We start from the raw sequence: 17,973 nt of genomic DNA, 5'->3' as shown, positions 1-17,973 counted from the left end.
CATCATCAAATTCCTGCCATGTACCCTCAAGGGGTATACAGGATATGATAGTACTACATGAAAAAAATTACATCATTATTAATTTCCTATCTACAATTCTCCTCCAAATCAGTCTGTTACTTGTCAAGACTCCAACATTATCAGAGCTTATATTTCTATCGTCTAAAGCAATGCTTCCCAAACTTCTGGATATCAGGGCCCCCTTTGCAAAAATTAAAATATTTCACAGCCTCCCCTTGAAAAAAAAATCGTAATAGAGATATATTATTATAATATTTATTGTATTTATATTCAATACAAAAAATAAACAGCGAATATTGCAAAAATCAAATGCATATATTACATTTTTTGCCTCTTACCGTTTGGTTCTGAAGACGATGCGGGCTGTTCTGGTAAAACATGAAATACCGTCCTTTTTTTTTTTTTAGTCTGTTTCTGCTTCTTCTGATTGTTCGCGGGAATTTTTTTTTTTATTTTTTATCAACCACTTATCCATCTCAGGGTTAAATTTTTTAACGTAAAATAGATCAAATAATATCACCACTTACTGATACTGGCACACCACAGACTGATAACATGAAATTAATGAATATTACCTGAATAAGGGAATCCCCCGCACCAGGAACATTTTTCACTTTTGTGACTTTTCTCCTTTTACGGTAACTAAGCCTAACGCGAAACAGACAGCAAAGGCAGGTTATTAAAACGTGCATATGATTGGTGCGGTATTAACAAAAGATCGCGCAACCGAAAGATAAAAGCATAGCTGACAATTGAGTTGAAATGCTAACTCTCTTCAACCGAATTCCATATGTGAAACTGCCATAACATTCATTATATATATATATATATATATATATATATATATATATATATATTACTTAATTTTAACACTTTTACGAATTTTATTGCTGCCTTGGGAAATCGACATCTAATTAATAACAGTTGTTTTTAGTTAGATACTGTGTTGGCCCATGCAACATATGGTTTTGTTTCAGTCTATACAGCATAGTTTCTGTATAAGGGGACATGTGATTCATTAATTAGTGTGTTTTTATCCCAGTTGTCTCTAATTGCAGTATTTGTTGAGAAATTTATTACAGACACCTCATACCATATTCACTGTCATAATAAAAGTACTTATTTGTATTGCCTCTGCAGTATAGCGGCTCTTAGGGAGGGCGTGTTGTTTACCACTGCAAGCGAGTTACTATATCCCCACATGAACTTGCTTAGGCTTTTTTTCATGTGTGAAGTATATGCGAAACTTTTATTGGTAACAGAAAACTAGCTCGGATGACAGTGATAATATAAAACGAGTTTTGATATGTATATAAAGTCAATATCAACAGTCCCTGATTACTAACGCATTATGAAAGGGACAGAAAGAATTGGAACTTCCCTGGAGAGCATTCGAAATAAATACAATTAACCACTGCTTTGAAATGAAACATATGAATAAGCAATATTTGCTAATATTCGTTAAGTGCCAAAATACGCAGGAAGCAAAGTTTGCGAACCAACACCAGTGTGTGAATTTTTCCATTGAAATATAAAAAATAATAAAAAAGAAATAATGAATAGTAAAAGTTAAATGCGTTTCTTTTAAAATAGAAAAATATACCTAGTCTTAAAACATTTTAAATTTGTTTTCATTATTTCACGCCCCCCCCCCCCCTCTCAACAAAACCTACGGGCCCCAAGGGGGCCGAGACCCACAGTTTGGGAAGCGCTGGTCTAAAGCACTTTGTACCGTATCAATCCACCTATATCTTGGTCTTCCTCTGGGTCGTTTTGCTGCCAACCTGGCAGAGAACACTTGTTTTGCTAATCTTTCCTCGCCCATTCTGTTTAAGTGACCATACTACCTGAGATTAGCTCTGCTAATGTATTCCTAGATGCCGACAAAGTCAAGTTCTTTCCTAATATCCTCGTTTTTAATATGATATTGCCATTGATGCCATCTTTTCATGCCTATAATCTTTCTCAGGACTCTCATATCTGTGGTCTCTAGTCTTTCGTCAATTGTTTTACTTCTGACCCAGCTCTCAGATCCATAAGTTAAAACTGGTTTGAATACTGTCTTGTATACACCTAATTTAGTGTTCCGACTAATTTCTCTCTTATTCCATATGAATTTATTCAATTGACTTCCCACCATACCAGCTTTGCAGATTCTGTTGTCTATTTCTATATTTAATTTACCATCTTCAGTAAAAATCGTGCCTAAATTGCTGAAATGTTTTACTTGTTCCACAGGTTCTCCATTCACAACATAGTTGACATTTTCAATGATTTTGCCTATTTTCATTGTCTTTGTCTTTTTATTGCTGACCTTCATACCATATCTATTACAACAGCTATTCAATTTAGTCAGAGAATCTTGCAGACTTGTAGTGGATTTATTTAGAAGTATAACATCATCCGCATAAAGCAAAGAGCTGACATTAACATCTTCAATTTTGATGTCATATTTAATATCACTTTCCTTCATAATGTGATCCATATAGATAATGAATAACAGAGGGGATAATGTACATCCTTGTCTCACACCAGATTTAACATTAAACCATCTTCCTGTACTTCCTTCAATTCTAACTGCTGACTCACAACTCAAATAAAGACTAAGTATTGCTTGATATAATGCCCCATTGACACCATATAACTGCAGCGTATTGAATAGCTTCTCTCTTGGCACCTTGTCATATGCATTTTCCAAATCGACAAAACTTAAATACAGATCTTTGTTATATTCCCATGCTTTCTCGACTATTTGTCGTAAAGTGAAGATTTGATCCTGACAGCCTCTGTTTGGCCTGAATCCAGCTTGTTCTTCACCAAGCTTATCTTCCTCAATTCTTCTCAACCATTTCTCAAGTATACTACTATAGATCTTGCCAGGAACACTCAGTAGGGAAATACCTCTGTAATTCTCACATTCAGTTTTATTTCCCTTTTTATATATGGGTACTATGAGAGCTCTACTCCAATCATCGGGAATTATTCCTTCTGTTCAGGCTTTCTGAACTATGCAGTGCAGCCACTGTAAGACTCTTATACCACCATACTTCAGCATTTCTGGTCGAATATCATCTACTCCTGCTGCCTTTCCACATTTCAAGCCTTTGATGGCTTTTTCTACTTCAAGTATGGATATGTATTCCTTTCTGCATGTCTGGTCAGTGTTTTTTACCACTGTGCTGTCATCACTGCTTGTTTCATTTAGCAGTTTTTCAAAGTAATTACTCCATACTTCAAGGATATCTTTTTCTCCCATTTTCATGTCACCTTTATCATCTCTAATTCCTTTTGCAGCACTCTTTCCTCAATTCTTAAGCTTCTTCAACAACCTCTAGAATATTTTGCCACCTTCTTGATATTTATTTTCTATATTGTTGCTAAAGTCCTCCCATGACTTTTGTTTAGCTAGTTTTACACAGTGTTTAGCATTCCTGCATTTTTCTCTATATTCTCTAAGAGCACAAGCTGACTTATTTCCCAGGAACTTTTGATATGCTTTCTTCTTTTCCTTCACTGCCTCTTTAACTTCCTGTGTCCACCATGGGGTTCTGATTTTTCTATCCTTACAGACAACCTCACCACATGCTTCTCTGGCTGAATCGATCAATGTTTTATTCAGAGTTTGCCACTGAATCTCGAAGGTTTGATTCCTATTCTCAAACTGTTTCATTTTTTCTTCAATAATCTTTGTGTATTTTAGTTTACAGTTCACATCTGAGAGCTGCTCAACTTTTATTCGCTTTAAAACTTTCTTACATGTTATTCTTTTCAATATGAAATTCAATTTTATCCTGCTCAAGACTAAATAGTGATCACTTCCAATTTCAAATCCTCTGTACACTCTGGTGTCCTGCACCAGGGAGAAAACATCACTATCAACAATAACATAGTCAATGAGACTTTTCTTATTCCTAGCCTCTTCTCTCCATGTGAATTTGTGCACATTTTTATGTTGGAACATGGTGTTAGTAATAACCAGTCCATGTCCTGAGCAGAAATCCTACAGATATTTGCCATTATTATTAGCTTTGCTCTTTTCTCCAAATTTTTCCAAAATATTTTTTTATGTCTCACAATCATTTCCTACTCTGCTATTTAGATCCCCAACAAGGACCAACTTTTCATTTTTCATTGTGTCAGTTGCTTTTTCTAAAGCCTCAAAAAAACTCCTCCACTTCTACCTTAGTAGAACCTTCTGTGGGACCATAGGCACAAATAAGTCTCATTGTCCAGTTCCCCATTCTCATATTTGCCCACATTACTCTACTTGAGACTGACTGCCATTCAAGAAGATTAGCCTCGTATTTTGTGTTGAATATTGTAAATATTGATTGCTTTTTCAATAGACAGATATGCTGACTCTTTAGTACAGAAATTCTACCAATAAATAACTACTGTCATATTTGTACTCAGTTCAAGGAGAACAATGTGCATCTTGTATGCATTAACTCCTCTTCAAGTAAGAATGAATGAAATCACACTGATGCTTCAGTTTATTCTGGTTGCTAGACTCTATTTAAGCACCAAGATTTTAAAAGAAAATCTTGACTTTTATGAATAGTTACAAAATAAAATGAAACCTGAAATACAGCATATCTGTGTATTGAAAAAGCAGATATATACAAGAGAATATCCAAATACTCTATGGGAGATTCACCATTCAGGTATTATTTCTGCATGCACATTTTTTACTGCAAATATTTCCAGAGGTTCACTTTAATTTCATCCTGGTTGGTGAAAATTAAAATTTGAGAAGAAACAGCATGAGGTCTCATCATTGAAATCTCAATGATGTTATTTTTTGATATATTTTGTTAATTGCTGAAAGCATGAGAAAATTTGATAATTGTTTTATGATTTATTGACGAGATTTGCATATACCCATGTTGAAATCGATGTCATTTAATGAGCCTTTCTGATTTCAGGCATTCGGCATCACAGGGACCAAAACATGCAAGTGGAAAAGAGTTGAAAACACGGGGATCAGACACAGATCCTCCAGTAGCCGTAGATGTTTCAAAACATGTTAGTCCAGTGCCTCTTTGCCAGATTGTTACATCATCAACACAAACAACAACTATGTCTCTTTCTTCAAAAAATGATGCATCAAAGCCACATAATTATTCATGCCCGACTTCAAGTAGCCAACTAACTTCCTCTTCAATTGTTGCTTCTGAACATAATTATCAAGAATTACCACAGAATTTAACCAAAGAAATACAGAAATGTGAATTGGTCTCAAAGATTCAAGTTCCTGTACATAGTCCAGTTACTGCCCATCAACTGGCAAAAATACCTGTCACTGATACTGCTATAGTTTCTTCAGTTGTCAGTATTAATTCAGCCAATATTGCTGTAATGACTACCACTACCACTGGGAGTAGCATAGCAAAAGTACATCAGGTTTCAGTATGTGATTCTCCATCTTCAAAGGCAGTTGCCTCAGAATTCACATCTAAGAATGAGACATCTAATAGTCTTATTTCAAAAACACTCAAAACTGATCCACTTTGTACACCAAAATCAGAACCATCAATAGTAACTGATTTATCTCAGCAAATGGATAAAAAAATGTCTTCTCCTACATCATCAGAAATACATTCAGAGTACCCTGAAGATACAACTGTGAAAATTGAAACTTTACCTGATGCTAAAGTAAATGTTACTAAATTAACTATTCCCAGTTCAGATAATGCTGTTCCTTCTCAGTCAGGTAATATTTTACTGGAATCACTTCCTACAGTGCAAATTCAGCCACTTAATCTTCAAGTTGTTTGCTCTGGTGTTTCATTAAAGAGAAAATCTGATCATGTTAATGATTCTCAGAAACGGCCAAAGGCAGATGAAAAGGATACAGAACCACTTTCTTTGACTGTTAATTCTTGTAATTTCAGTTCCTCTCATGAAAATGATCATTCTTCTGTTGATCCCAGCACAAAAACACCTGATGCCAATGAAGATGATCAGGTATCAGAAGTGAAAGCAGATTTGGCTTCTGCTAATGCTTCTAATCTCAATAGTGGTTTTCTGGAATCATTCCGTTCTTTTGTTAATTCTGTCAGTACAACTCAGCAGCAACAACAATCAACACCACCACCACCAGTACCACAGCAGCAGCAGCAGCAGCAACAACAAGCACAAAAGAAAGTTCGAATGATTTCCAGAAGAAAGCGAAGACGGAGATCTGTCCCCTCTGATGACACCAGTCAGTCATCTTTTGCCTCAACATCAAATCCTGAACAACACAGTGGTCCAAGCAGTACCCATAGTGTTAGTAGTGCATCTTCCATATGTGGAAGTAGTGTAGTTCATGATTTGTCTGATGATGCTAGAGTAACTCTTAGCCCAGCCCTTAGCACCAGCACTTCATTTAGTATCAGCAGCGAAGGAGAAAAAAGCTGCAATGATAATTCCAAATCAAAGAAAAAATGGCTCAAAAGACGTACAAAAAAGGAAAACAAAAATTTGCCAGATTGTGCAGCTGATCTTAGAACAGCTAGAAGTGTTTCTGATGCTGAGCAAAAGGCTGTTAGTAATTGTAATGAGGAATCCTCTGCAATTAAAAAAGATACTTCTGTGCAATTGAAGCCATTTCAGGATAGTGATACAGCTGGTTCTGAAGTACAACAAGAAACAAGGCTGAAAAGGAGGAGGCGCAGGAGGAGGAAGTGCATTGTTGATTCCAAAGCTCATGATGCCACAAAGCGTTTACGAGTTGTTGCGGACACTTGCAGTGAAGGAACCGATGCAAGTAATGCTAATACAGAAGTAAAAGTAACCATCCCAGAACAGAAACGGCGTGGTCGTCCAAAGGGTTTCAGAAGAGTTGGGCTAGATGATTTGAAAAGAAGAGCACTGTGTATGTGTATACTTTTTGACATAATATTTATAAATTCTTTTCTTATTTTTAGAATAATTATTATACATAATCAGTTTTTTTAATAATTTAATAGAACTATCATTCGTGTTTGCTTATAGGATACATTATTAAATACAAGTAGTTTGTTTTAATTTTTAGGTTACAATTTAGTACATACACAATGTACTAAAAATTGTATATTGTGCTTTTTCCAGTTTTAAAGGATTTTTTTGAGAGGTGTTAAAGACATGCATTTTAAAAATATCTGTCTAATACCAAAAACTACTTTTTTTTAATCATCTAAATTTAAAAACAGTACTACTGTAATTTATCTGTTGTTAGTATTCTCAAATTGATCTTAATGAAATCATGGTGCACTTTTTTTTGAATACTGCACAGATATTTTTCAAGTATGCTTGAGAGTATTTTGTGGGAACTGTAGCCATTAAATAAAAAATTGTGATATATATGATTGAATTCGGCTGCAAGAGAGATCTCATTGAAGCAAAGGTTACAGGCTTTATGGGTTAGTGTTTTTATGACACCATATTGTTTGAGAGGGAGGGGTTATGGGAAAGTTTGTGAAGTATCTGCCTGTGTGTTTGTTTCCTATATACTGAAAAGGATAGGTTACCATTAGGCAGGCAGGCGACCAAGGTGTCTAGAATGGCTAGACTATTATTAGTTTCCTTTGTCAGTATTATTGTTGCTGAACTTTCACAGGGTCATTTACATTTACTAAAATGACAAAATAATGCTGACAAAATTTAGCAACAGCTAAATTTTGTCAGCATTATTGTTGCTGAAATTTCACATGGTCATTTCAGCAACATTTACATTCTCAACAATTAAAACAATGTCAGCTAGCCTCTTTCTTTCTTTTCTTAGCATTTGGCTTACTTAAGAAGCTATCATGTATAAATGGTTTTTACTTTCTTGTTCTCTTGACTGACATCCAATATTCTATCACTTTTGCCATGTGGAAGACTATATCTATACCATATGGAAGGAAATTTATAATACGACTGACCCTTGCAAGCTAAGTCAAGCAGGCCAGAGTATAAAAGACTCCTGTTGCCAAAATACTCAGAAAATCAGTATACAAACACCACTAGGTGAATGCTTCATCAAGAAGATCTCATATACTTGAGCTTGCTCGACTTTTGCTTGCAAAGGGTCCTTACCCCATTGTTTAGAGATGAGGCTGGTTACATATTTGTATAGCATTCCACTTGTGTTTCTGTTTATTGCTTGCCAGATAGCAGGCATCCCTGTGTTACTATGGTTGGTATGCATCTCTCGGTGCTAACTCTAAAAAATTGTCTTGAAAATGAATTCAGGACGTTTAATAACCTACAACTTTTTGTAGGGTATTAAAGTTGTTATTGACACTCAGGTGATAGTTATGTAGATTATGTACACAACTCATGACATCCACCCAAAAGCAACAGTTGTGGTCGGGAGGATGAAATACCAATTTTGATAGTACTCCATTGAACTGGCAATTATTCTAGTGTTGTCACATGGAGTTGCATAACAAAGTAGAACCTGTCATACAACTCCTATGATATCTGTCTGAACATAGCTCTTGAATGATGAAGCAATGTGTTTAGAGTTAAATACCAAGGAGTAATGGATCAAGATGCATTGTGATATGCGAAAATGTTGATCTGCTTCTGAGAAAGCATATCATGTGTTTGTGGTGAATTACTGGTTAGAACCCATGTTAATAGAATGAAAACACCACAAGAAATGAATTAACCAACAGTTTAATGTTTCAATATTTATCTCTGTAACAAGAGACATTGCTTAGGGAATATAGTATAAATTTTAATGCACACAAGCAGCATAAAATGTAAAACAAAAGTCCTATCTGGGAAGTGCATCCACTATGAGTACTAGTACTAAGGTTAGATTATGATTCAGGATGTTTAAGAATTATTGTTTCCCATATTTTTGAAAAGCTTAACATATCTGCATTTATTTAAATTTGGTTTCTAAGGACAGCTACAGATTCTAGAAAAAAATCTCACATTTGAACTTGCTGCAATGAAGTATAGTTTTCTCACCCCCCCCCCCCCCTTCATTTGATGTCCAATATATAACTGTCCATAGTCATCATGGCAGATGTATTTATGTTCTAAACAGATGTCTCATCTTTCAGTCTGCCTGTAGCAGGCCAGCTTGCAGGAACAATGGCCCTATGGAAACCCTGTCTTATCCTAATGTTAGATGCCTTGACTTGAACACTGATCTCAACATCCTAGAATGGAAGAAAATTAGTAAAATTTCAATGCCAAAAAACTCAATATTGTCTTATTACCTGCAAGAAAAACCCTTCCTCATTCCCTCTCATTTTTTTGATAATGCTTCAGTTTCCTTTCAAGATCAACTTTCTCTTCTTGGGTTGACTGTCACATTCAGTTTATTCTGCTACAAACATATTACTCACATAGTCTCTTTAGCTTCTAAAAAATTTGGTGTTCTTTTTCATTCTAAACATTTCTTCTTTTCCTCTCAACTTCTAACACTGTCTCAGATATGTAAGGTTGGATATGATTCTTAAGGAAACACATAAGGGAATCCAGTTTCAAGTAAGGCAAAGTAGAGATTTTTTCTTAAATTCTAGCTTTTCTAAACATAAGAAGCAGTGACTACTATAATTTGTATGTCTAGGATTTGGCAAGGATTAACGATATTTCTGATTTTGCTGGAATTGTAGTCATTAGAGAAGCTGTGATATATGGTTGTTGTGAGAGATGCCTCATTGGAAAAGGGATTGCTGTTTTTTAGTTCTAATGTTGCACAACATGGAGATGTACATTAGAACATTGTCATTATGTATTAGAACAATATCATTGTCATCATAATGACAATGCCTCTGAATATATCTGCAGTGTGAGTAGGTTTTCTGTATATTGTTAAAAATAGGTCACTGTTTGGAAAATGTCTAGAAAAGCCAGAACTATTTTTAATCTCTTTATTCAGAATAAAACAGATTTTTAGATGTTCTATTGGTGTGAAAGAAGATTGTGTCTAGACCATGAAGCTAAATTGAAAACACATCATCAGTTTATCTTAATCATGTAGAAAGCTTAATTGGGAATGTGTCATGGGTCTGTATTTCAAAACTTCATGTAAAAATTAGCAGGGATGGGAGGGAAGAATCCACTGCCCTGTCTGCAGTATGTTTAATTCTTTCTAAAGAATTAATAACTATCAATTAAGAGGGATATCAAGAGGGAAAAACCTTTTTAAAAAGCCCTAAGGTGAGATCTTATTGGTAGGGTTGCCACCTGCTAAAAATGTTTCAAACTTTAAATTATACAGCAATAATAGAAATATAATAAAAGTAAACTAAATGATAAATAATTACAAAAAATAAAAATATTTAATTTGGAAAATTTATTAAAATTATACTTTCTTTTTTCTGTTTTTCTGAACAGCGTTTATATAAATTTAAATATGATGAAATTGTTCTCAAATTATGTTGAAAAAGTTTAACAAATTTTACATTCACCTTCAAGTTCGTTTTATAAAATTAACCATTTTTTATTTTCTACTATGTTGTTGTAACTGTATCTGTCATGGTTATTAATAATATGAAATTCAAAATTTTTAATATATCAATATACACAACAGATACCACAATACAGGTGCTGGAGATATTGATGATCACAGTCATATGTATTCAGCACAATCGCACGGCAGTAGTTGGTAGGCATGTGCACATTGATTGAAAAATATAAAGCTTGCTCGAGTTGAGTGCCAGCTTTAGTAGCAAAGGATTTTGGAATATTTAATTTTATTATATCATCCAGCAATTGAAAATTCTGCTCATAAGACAGGAGAAATTTGTGATTCTGGAAAGGTTTGCAATCCTAGATATTGGTCAAGAGAACAGCTTTCTAAAAACTGACCACAATATCATAATCATTTAAAAAATTGAGGTTTCATGTAATCTTTAAAATAAGTGGAATTTTGATGTAGGAAGAGATGTGTGGCCAGTGAAGGAAAATAAGATTTTGCTATCTGGATAATCTATAAGAATGGTGTTAGTTGCACTTACCATTGGTCTAAAGCAATTATTTGTGGATTTTAGGTGATCTCTATAACCAGGGCTCCAGAAATACAACTTAAATCCTACTAGCCAGGAAAAAAGTTGACTCGTCCAAGGTATCGGTCTGCTTTATATAAATATTGTTATAAGTGATGTTAAAAATATATATATCTTGATATAACAAAGTAAAACTAATTATACTGAAATTGGGTTTCCTAAAGTCAAGCCTATGTATGCCACAATACAGCTGATTACAACTCAGTTTGTGTTCTCTTTTATTCCTAATGAAAAGTTGAGTTTATACAAATTATCCATGAACAATAATATAACAGGGAAGATAAATGATACAATTCATGAACACAAGAAAGTAGGTAACACTCGATGTGAAGCCACACATTTAGTCACATGATGTGGTCTTTTTTCATATATTATTATTATGTTACACCTCCAGGGAGTCCAAAGACTCATCGAGGGAGAGTGTGCCAACAGCATCGAACGATTGGTTCCCTTCCAACTATTAACAGCGTTCAAACTTGCTTAACTTTTACTTGTCTTTGCAAGATAATTATATTTTAAATAATAGTAATACAAAGAATATCTAATGTAAAATTTTCACTAAGCTAATTTATGTGGTGAGCTGTATAAATCAGCTTAAGACAATATTATATTTACATTTGGCACCTATTAAGGGGTAAAGGTATTCAAAGAATAAGGTATACATAGATGTAGTGCAGTATTTAATTAGCCTATGCCAATTTTAATTATTGTGTTTATAATTAGTTTATTTTGGTGATGAAATTATATTGTAAAAAAAGTAAAATAATTTTTTTAAAGAATAGATTGTTTATTACATGTCCAGCATATGCATGTGCAAGTCTCATATTGAACTCGATGAATGCATTGATTTGATTCATATTTGTTAGAAATGATAGCTGCAATTTATTTTAAATACATATATACGGTATGAAAAACTTACATATTTTCTTGCACACTTGCTGTGTGTGTGTGTGTGTGTGTGTGTGTGTGTGTGTGTGTGTGAGTGAGTGAGATTTACTGTTTTCAAGTAAAGTGGAAGATGGAACATCTACATGGAAGATGTTCGGCTGTTGGAATACCAGTATTATTCTCGGGATATAGTGCAAGCCATTGTTGAAGTCTTTCTTTGGAGGATTTTTAGGTGGTTCAACAGTTGCTAAGAAGCTATGTTGGAATCTTAGTCTTTGGGATACTGTGGTCTGGCCGAATTGTGGGTGGTGTTCATCATTCGTCTGCTTCTTTCGTTAGCCGAGTATGCATATCTTCGAATTGAAGAGGGTTCAGTACCAGCCAAAGTATACAGGTCTTTTAGTGGTGTTGGTTTCAGGCATCCTGTAATTAAGCGGCAGCTTTCATTCAATGCTGGGTCAAGTTTTTTAGCATGGCAGGATCTGGACCATACCGGGCAGGGCATATTCAGCAGAAGAATAGCAAAGGGCCAAAGCAGATCTCAGTGTGCTAGTGTCTGCATCCCATTTGGAGGGGGTAAGCTTTCTTAGTATGTTGTTTCTTGCATTCACTTTTGCCTTCATTTTTTCTGTGTGTCTTTTAGGGTGCAATCGAGAGTCACACCGCGGTAGATTGGGTTCCAGGAATGTTCTAAATTTGAGCCTTCCCAAGAAATCTGTAGCTTCCTGTTGGCCTCCCAACAGGAAGGTACAGATAAAGGTGGAAAAGGCCACTCTGGTTTTTTTCAAGGGGTTTGGTTTTAATTGATTATTGCTATAATATGTAGCTAGACTATTTAAGGCAGGTGATAGAGTAGCTTCAATGGACTTCAAATTATTTGATTGAGTAGCTATGGCAAGGTCATCAACATAGATAAAATTTCTAGTTCCTAGAAATTTTATCTATGGGGAGATCATTGACGTAAATGTTGAAAAGTAATGATGATAACGTTTCTCTGGGGGATGCCAGCAGCTCTTCCTACCCCCCAGGTTCATAAGCAAGCATCTGTTTTCCAAGAGTGATTGGATCAGGAGAACAAGGCAATAATCTCTAGTTATTTTGTGTATTTTATTTCTGAGTATGAGATGGTTTATGGTATCATGCTGTAGTTAGGTCTACAAAGACTGCTCCTGTGGCTAGTTTTTGCTCATAACCATTTTCTATATATTTAGTGAGGTTGAGAATTTGTGATGTACAGGATTTGCCTGTGCAATGTCTAAAACTAGCCTGCTCAGCAATAAGATGGGATTTGATTAAGGGTAGTAGCCTATTCAAAATTAATCGTTCATAGAGTTTAAAGAGGTTGCTGAGTAGTGATAGATAGTGATTTTTTCCTAATGATATCACAGATTTCTCATTCTGTGAAATTGATGCAAATTAATTCTCTTGGGAGAACAAAATGTACAAAGAAGGTACAGAGCAGTAGTTTCTCATCTCTCATTGTAAGTTCCTACCCATTATTTGAAAAGCAGACCTTTTATATATCCCCTAATTTAAACTTTCCACCTTCCTAAGGATATACTGATGAACTGTTCTCAATCAAGACTGCACCAAAAATTGGTTAGCTCCAATTTTATTATCGTTTGGAAATTAATCAAAATCTTACTCCAGAAAAATATTTTGGGACTGTCAACTTAAAACATTTTGCTGACATATAATATACATATGAATACACATTTGAGCACTATTATTATGGTAAAGTCCTTTTTTCCTCAGAGCTCGATGAATTTTCAAAATTTGGAGTTGCCTCATTTTTGCATCAAATTGCATAAAAATATGCTATCTAAAGCAAATAATTAAAATAAGTAACAATGCTTTTACAAAACTGTTTATTACTACATGGGAATATATCAAAAAATATCAAACAACACAGTTTTATGAAAATCGCAAGGAAGTATTTACAAGAAAACATAACTTGCCCTGGTTTATTGGAGCTGCCTTGTTCTTAGAATTTTTTTTGCATATAGTGCAACCCATAACTCAGTTTGCAATCAGAATTGAAGCTGTCTCCTTTTTGCAGCAATGCCTTCAGTTTAGCTTCATGGCCTACATAAAAAATCATAGTTCACCTGAATAATCAACATCCAAGAATGTGTTTTACTGAATAAAGAACTGTAATCTGACTTTCTAGACACCCTAATAATTTCTTTCACAACAAAAGGTAACTGCTCTTTTACAGTTGATAGAAAACCTACTCACCCTGACAAATGCATTCACAGACTATCATCCCAGCAGTATGACATTATTAAAACTAATGGTCTCTTCCAATGAGGCAGCTTTCATAGTTTAACCATAATGGCTATAATTCTAGCAGAATTATCAAAATGCTTTCCTAATCCTTGACTAGGGAAGGATCACAAATTATAGTAATGCATCACTCTTCCCTGTCAGAATGTTTGAAACAATACACTATCTGCTTCCTGCTGGTTGACTGTCTGGCCTTATCTTTTCCCCTAAGACCCAATTTCGCCCTCTCTCAATTCCAGTTGTTAGGGCCCATGTTTCTGCAAGTTAGCCCTACTTAGAAGCAGACTGAAGATAGCCAGTATTCACTTGAACATAAAAAAAATAACACCTGTAATCATGACTGCTTACAGTGAAGTCTAGCCATTGTGTTTCATCACAGCAAGTAGAAATGTGAGAGTTTTTTTTTTTTTTCTGGGATCTGTAGCTGCTATAAAAAACCGACTAGTTTAAATAAGTATAATTTTTTTTTAACTTCTCAAAATCTGGGAAAGAATAATTCTTAGGCTTCTTACTAGCATCCATACCTAGTTGGGACTTCATCATCAAATTCCTGATATGTACCCTTGGTGGAGGGTACAGGATAATATAATAGTACTACACGAAAAACTTTCATCATTACTAACTTCCTATCTACAATTTTCCTCCAAATCAATCTGTTATCTGGTAAGACTCGAATATTATCGAATCTTATATTTCTGTCTTCTAAGGCACTTTTTACAGTATCAATCCACATCTTGGTCTTTTTCCTGCCAAGTTGGCAGAGAACACTTATTTTGTTTATCTTTCCTCTCCCATTCTTTTTAAGTGACCATATCACTTAAGATTAGCTCTGCTAACACATTCTGGGATGCTAACAATATTAAAGTCTTTCCTATTATCCTGGTTTTTAATATGATATTGCCATTGATGCCACCTGGTCATGCCAATAATCTTTCTCAGCTCTCTCATATCTGTAGTCTTTGGTCAAGTGTTTTATTTGAAACCCAGCTCTCAGTTCCATAAGTGTTCTCTGCCAACTTGGCAGAGAACACTTATGGAACTTAAAATTGGTTTGAAAACTGTCTTATATGTAGCTAATTTAGTGTTTTTGACTAATTTTGCTCTTATTCCATATAAATTTATTCAATTGACTTCCTACCATGCTGGCTTTATGGATTCTGTTGTCTATTTCCATATTTAATTTATCATCTTCGCTAAAAATTGTGCCTGAGTAGCTGAACTGTTCTATAGGTTCACTGTTCACGATGCAGTTGATATTTTCAATGTTGCTGCCTATTTTCATCGTCTTTGTCTTGTTATTGTTGATTTTCATACCATATCTCTTACAACAGCTATTCAATTTAGTCAGGGAATCTTGCATTCTTGTACTGGATTTATTTAGAAGTATAATATCGTCTGCATAAAGCAAAGACTGAGATTATCATCTCCAATTTTGATATCATGTTTAATACCATCCATAATGTGATCCATGTAAATAATGAATAACAGAGGGGATAATGTACATCCTTGTCTGACATCAGATTTAACCCCAAACCATCTTCCTGTACTTCCTTCAATTCTCAGTGCTGACTCTAGTGCTAAATGTTGGTGCAAGCTTTCTCGGCTGAAAGGAAATAAAGACTAAGTACTGCTTGATACTTAGTTTTTTGGAATCATCTGGAATTCGTCCCTCTGTTCAGGCCTTCTGAAATATGCAGTTCAGCCACTGCAAGACTTCTACCCAAATACTTGAGCATTTTTTGTCAAATATCATCTATTCCTGCTGGCTTTCCACATTTCCTGGCTTTTGATCCCTTTTCTACTTGAAATATGGATATGTATTCTTGATTGCTTTCCTGTTGAATGTTTTTTACCACAGTGTTGTCGCTGCTTGTTTCATTTAGTAATTTTTTGAAGTAATTGCTATGTTATACATCAAGGATATCTTTTTCTTTAGTTTTTATGTCAACTTTATCATCTCTAATTCTTTTTACATCACCCTTTCCTCCATTTCTGAGTTTTTTCAACAGTTTTCCAAATATTTTGCCATCTTACAGATAATTAATTTTTATGTTCTTACTAAAGCCTTTCCATGACTCGTAGCTAGTTTTACACAGTCTCCAATTTACTCTCTTTACTCCAGAAAGTTTTTCTTTAGAAAAAGGGAAACTTTCTTACATTTGTCTTTATTCTCTAAGAGCACAAGCTGATTTATTTGCCAAGAATTTTCAATATGCTTTCTTTTTTCCTTCACTGCCTCTTTAACTTCCAGTGTCCTGCATACAGTTCTGATTTTTCTATCCTTTCAGACAACCTCACCACCTGCTTGCCACTGAATCTCCAAGGTTTGGTTCCTGTTCTCAAACTCTTTCATTCTTTCTTGAATAAAGTTTGTGCATTTTAGTCTACAGTTCACATCTGAGAGTTGCTCAACTTTTATTCACTTTAAAACTTTCTTACATATTCTTCTTTTCAATATGAAAAGTATATATTGTTTTATATTGGTGATCACTTTCAATTTGAAATCCTCTGTACACTCTAGTGTTCTGGATGAGTGAGAAAACATCCCTATCAACAATAACATAGTGAATGAGACTCTTCTTATTCCTTGCCTCTTCTCTCCATGTGAATTTCTGCACGTTTTTATGTTAGTAATAACCAATCCATGTCCTGAGCAGATATTTGCCATTATTATTAGCTTTGCTCTTTTCTCTAAATTTTCCCAAAATAATTTTGGATGTCTGACAATCATTTCCTACTCTGGTATTTAGATACCCAGCAAGGACCAACTTTTTCTTTTTCATTGTCAGATGCTTTATGGTCCCACAGACGTCTACCTTAGTGGAACCATCTGTGGGACCATAGGCACAAACAAGTCTCATTGTCCAGTTTCCTGTCTGATATTGCCTGCCGTTCAAGATTAGTGTTGTATTTTGTGTGGAATACTATAGTTACTCCTTCTTTTCTCTGATTGTTGTTATTGCTTGAACGTGTCATTTTGTATTTATTGCTTTGAAAGATGTCACCAGTTTTTTTTTTTTTTTTTTTTTTTTTTTTTTTTGTCTTCCCCTATTATATCAATCTGATCCTCATCCAATTCTTCTACTATTTCTTTGCCATTCATGCTTCGTATGTTGATAGTACTAATCTTGAAGTTTGATGTTATGCGATGTGTTTCAGGATTTTTTCCAGTTGCTGACTTTTCGCTCTTCACCCTGGTTCCCTGTTGAAAACAATGCCGGGGGGGGTCCTTGTTTAACCCGGCAAAGCTCCAGCCAGCACGAGATTCTGTGATGTACCATCATTTTATTTGTGGTTTAAGCCAATAAGAATACAATTTAGTTGGCTAAATTCCAAATTGCCAGTCCATCCTCGCTTGTTGATTACTCTGGTAAATACCTAACAGGGTGCACCATAAATAGATAAGGATTGGACATTAGGTCAGAAGTCCTGGTTGGTTCTCTGCATTCCTTTAAAGGCAAGGTGGTGGTCTCCTCTCTGTTATACATCTTTGGCCCTTAAACACCCTTATTGGTTGGTACTTCATAGTCATAGTTGGGACTTGCCTGTTTAATTTATTTTATATTGCTTGTGTGCTACAGTATAGTGCTCTCTACTCCCACCAACTGAAAATGTCTGTGACTCGCATGAAATATTAGCAGTGTTAAATATTAACATTCTTGTAACAAATGTTGTTATATTTGCACCTAAATTCTCAATCTGATAAGCTGTGTGTGTACATACATACTTTTAGTGAAGCCCAACATCCTTATTCCACTTCGATGCTTTAAATGCCAGAAGGGTGCATGTCAAAACTGCCTGT

The 17,973-nt window shown here is 34.8% G+C and overlaps 1 protein-coding gene across 1 annotated transcript in view; it reads left to right on the top strand.

Moving 5' to 3' along the window:
• The window catches only part of LOC150106785 (uncharacterized), a 602,332-nt gene that overhangs the window by 385,181 nt on the left and 199,178 nt on the right, over positions 1-17,973 (top strand). The window contains exon 13 of the mRNA XM_090393483.1: positions 4,947-6,880. Within this exon, the coding sequence (XP_090249609.1) occupies positions 4,947-6,880 (1,934 nt within the window). The remainder of the gene's footprint in view (positions 1-4,946; positions 6,881-17,973) is intronic.

This window comes from Typopeltis vanoorti, chromosome 5, assembly GCF_054136105.1.
Source record: "Typopeltis vanoorti isolate ZY-2024b chromosome 5, IOZ_Tvanoo_1.0, whole genome shotgun sequence".
Lineage (NCBI taxonomy): Eukaryota > Metazoa > Arthropoda > Arachnida > Uropygi > Thelyphonidae > Typopeltis > Typopeltis vanoorti.
This window is presented reverse-complemented; position numbering and strand designations above follow the sequence as displayed.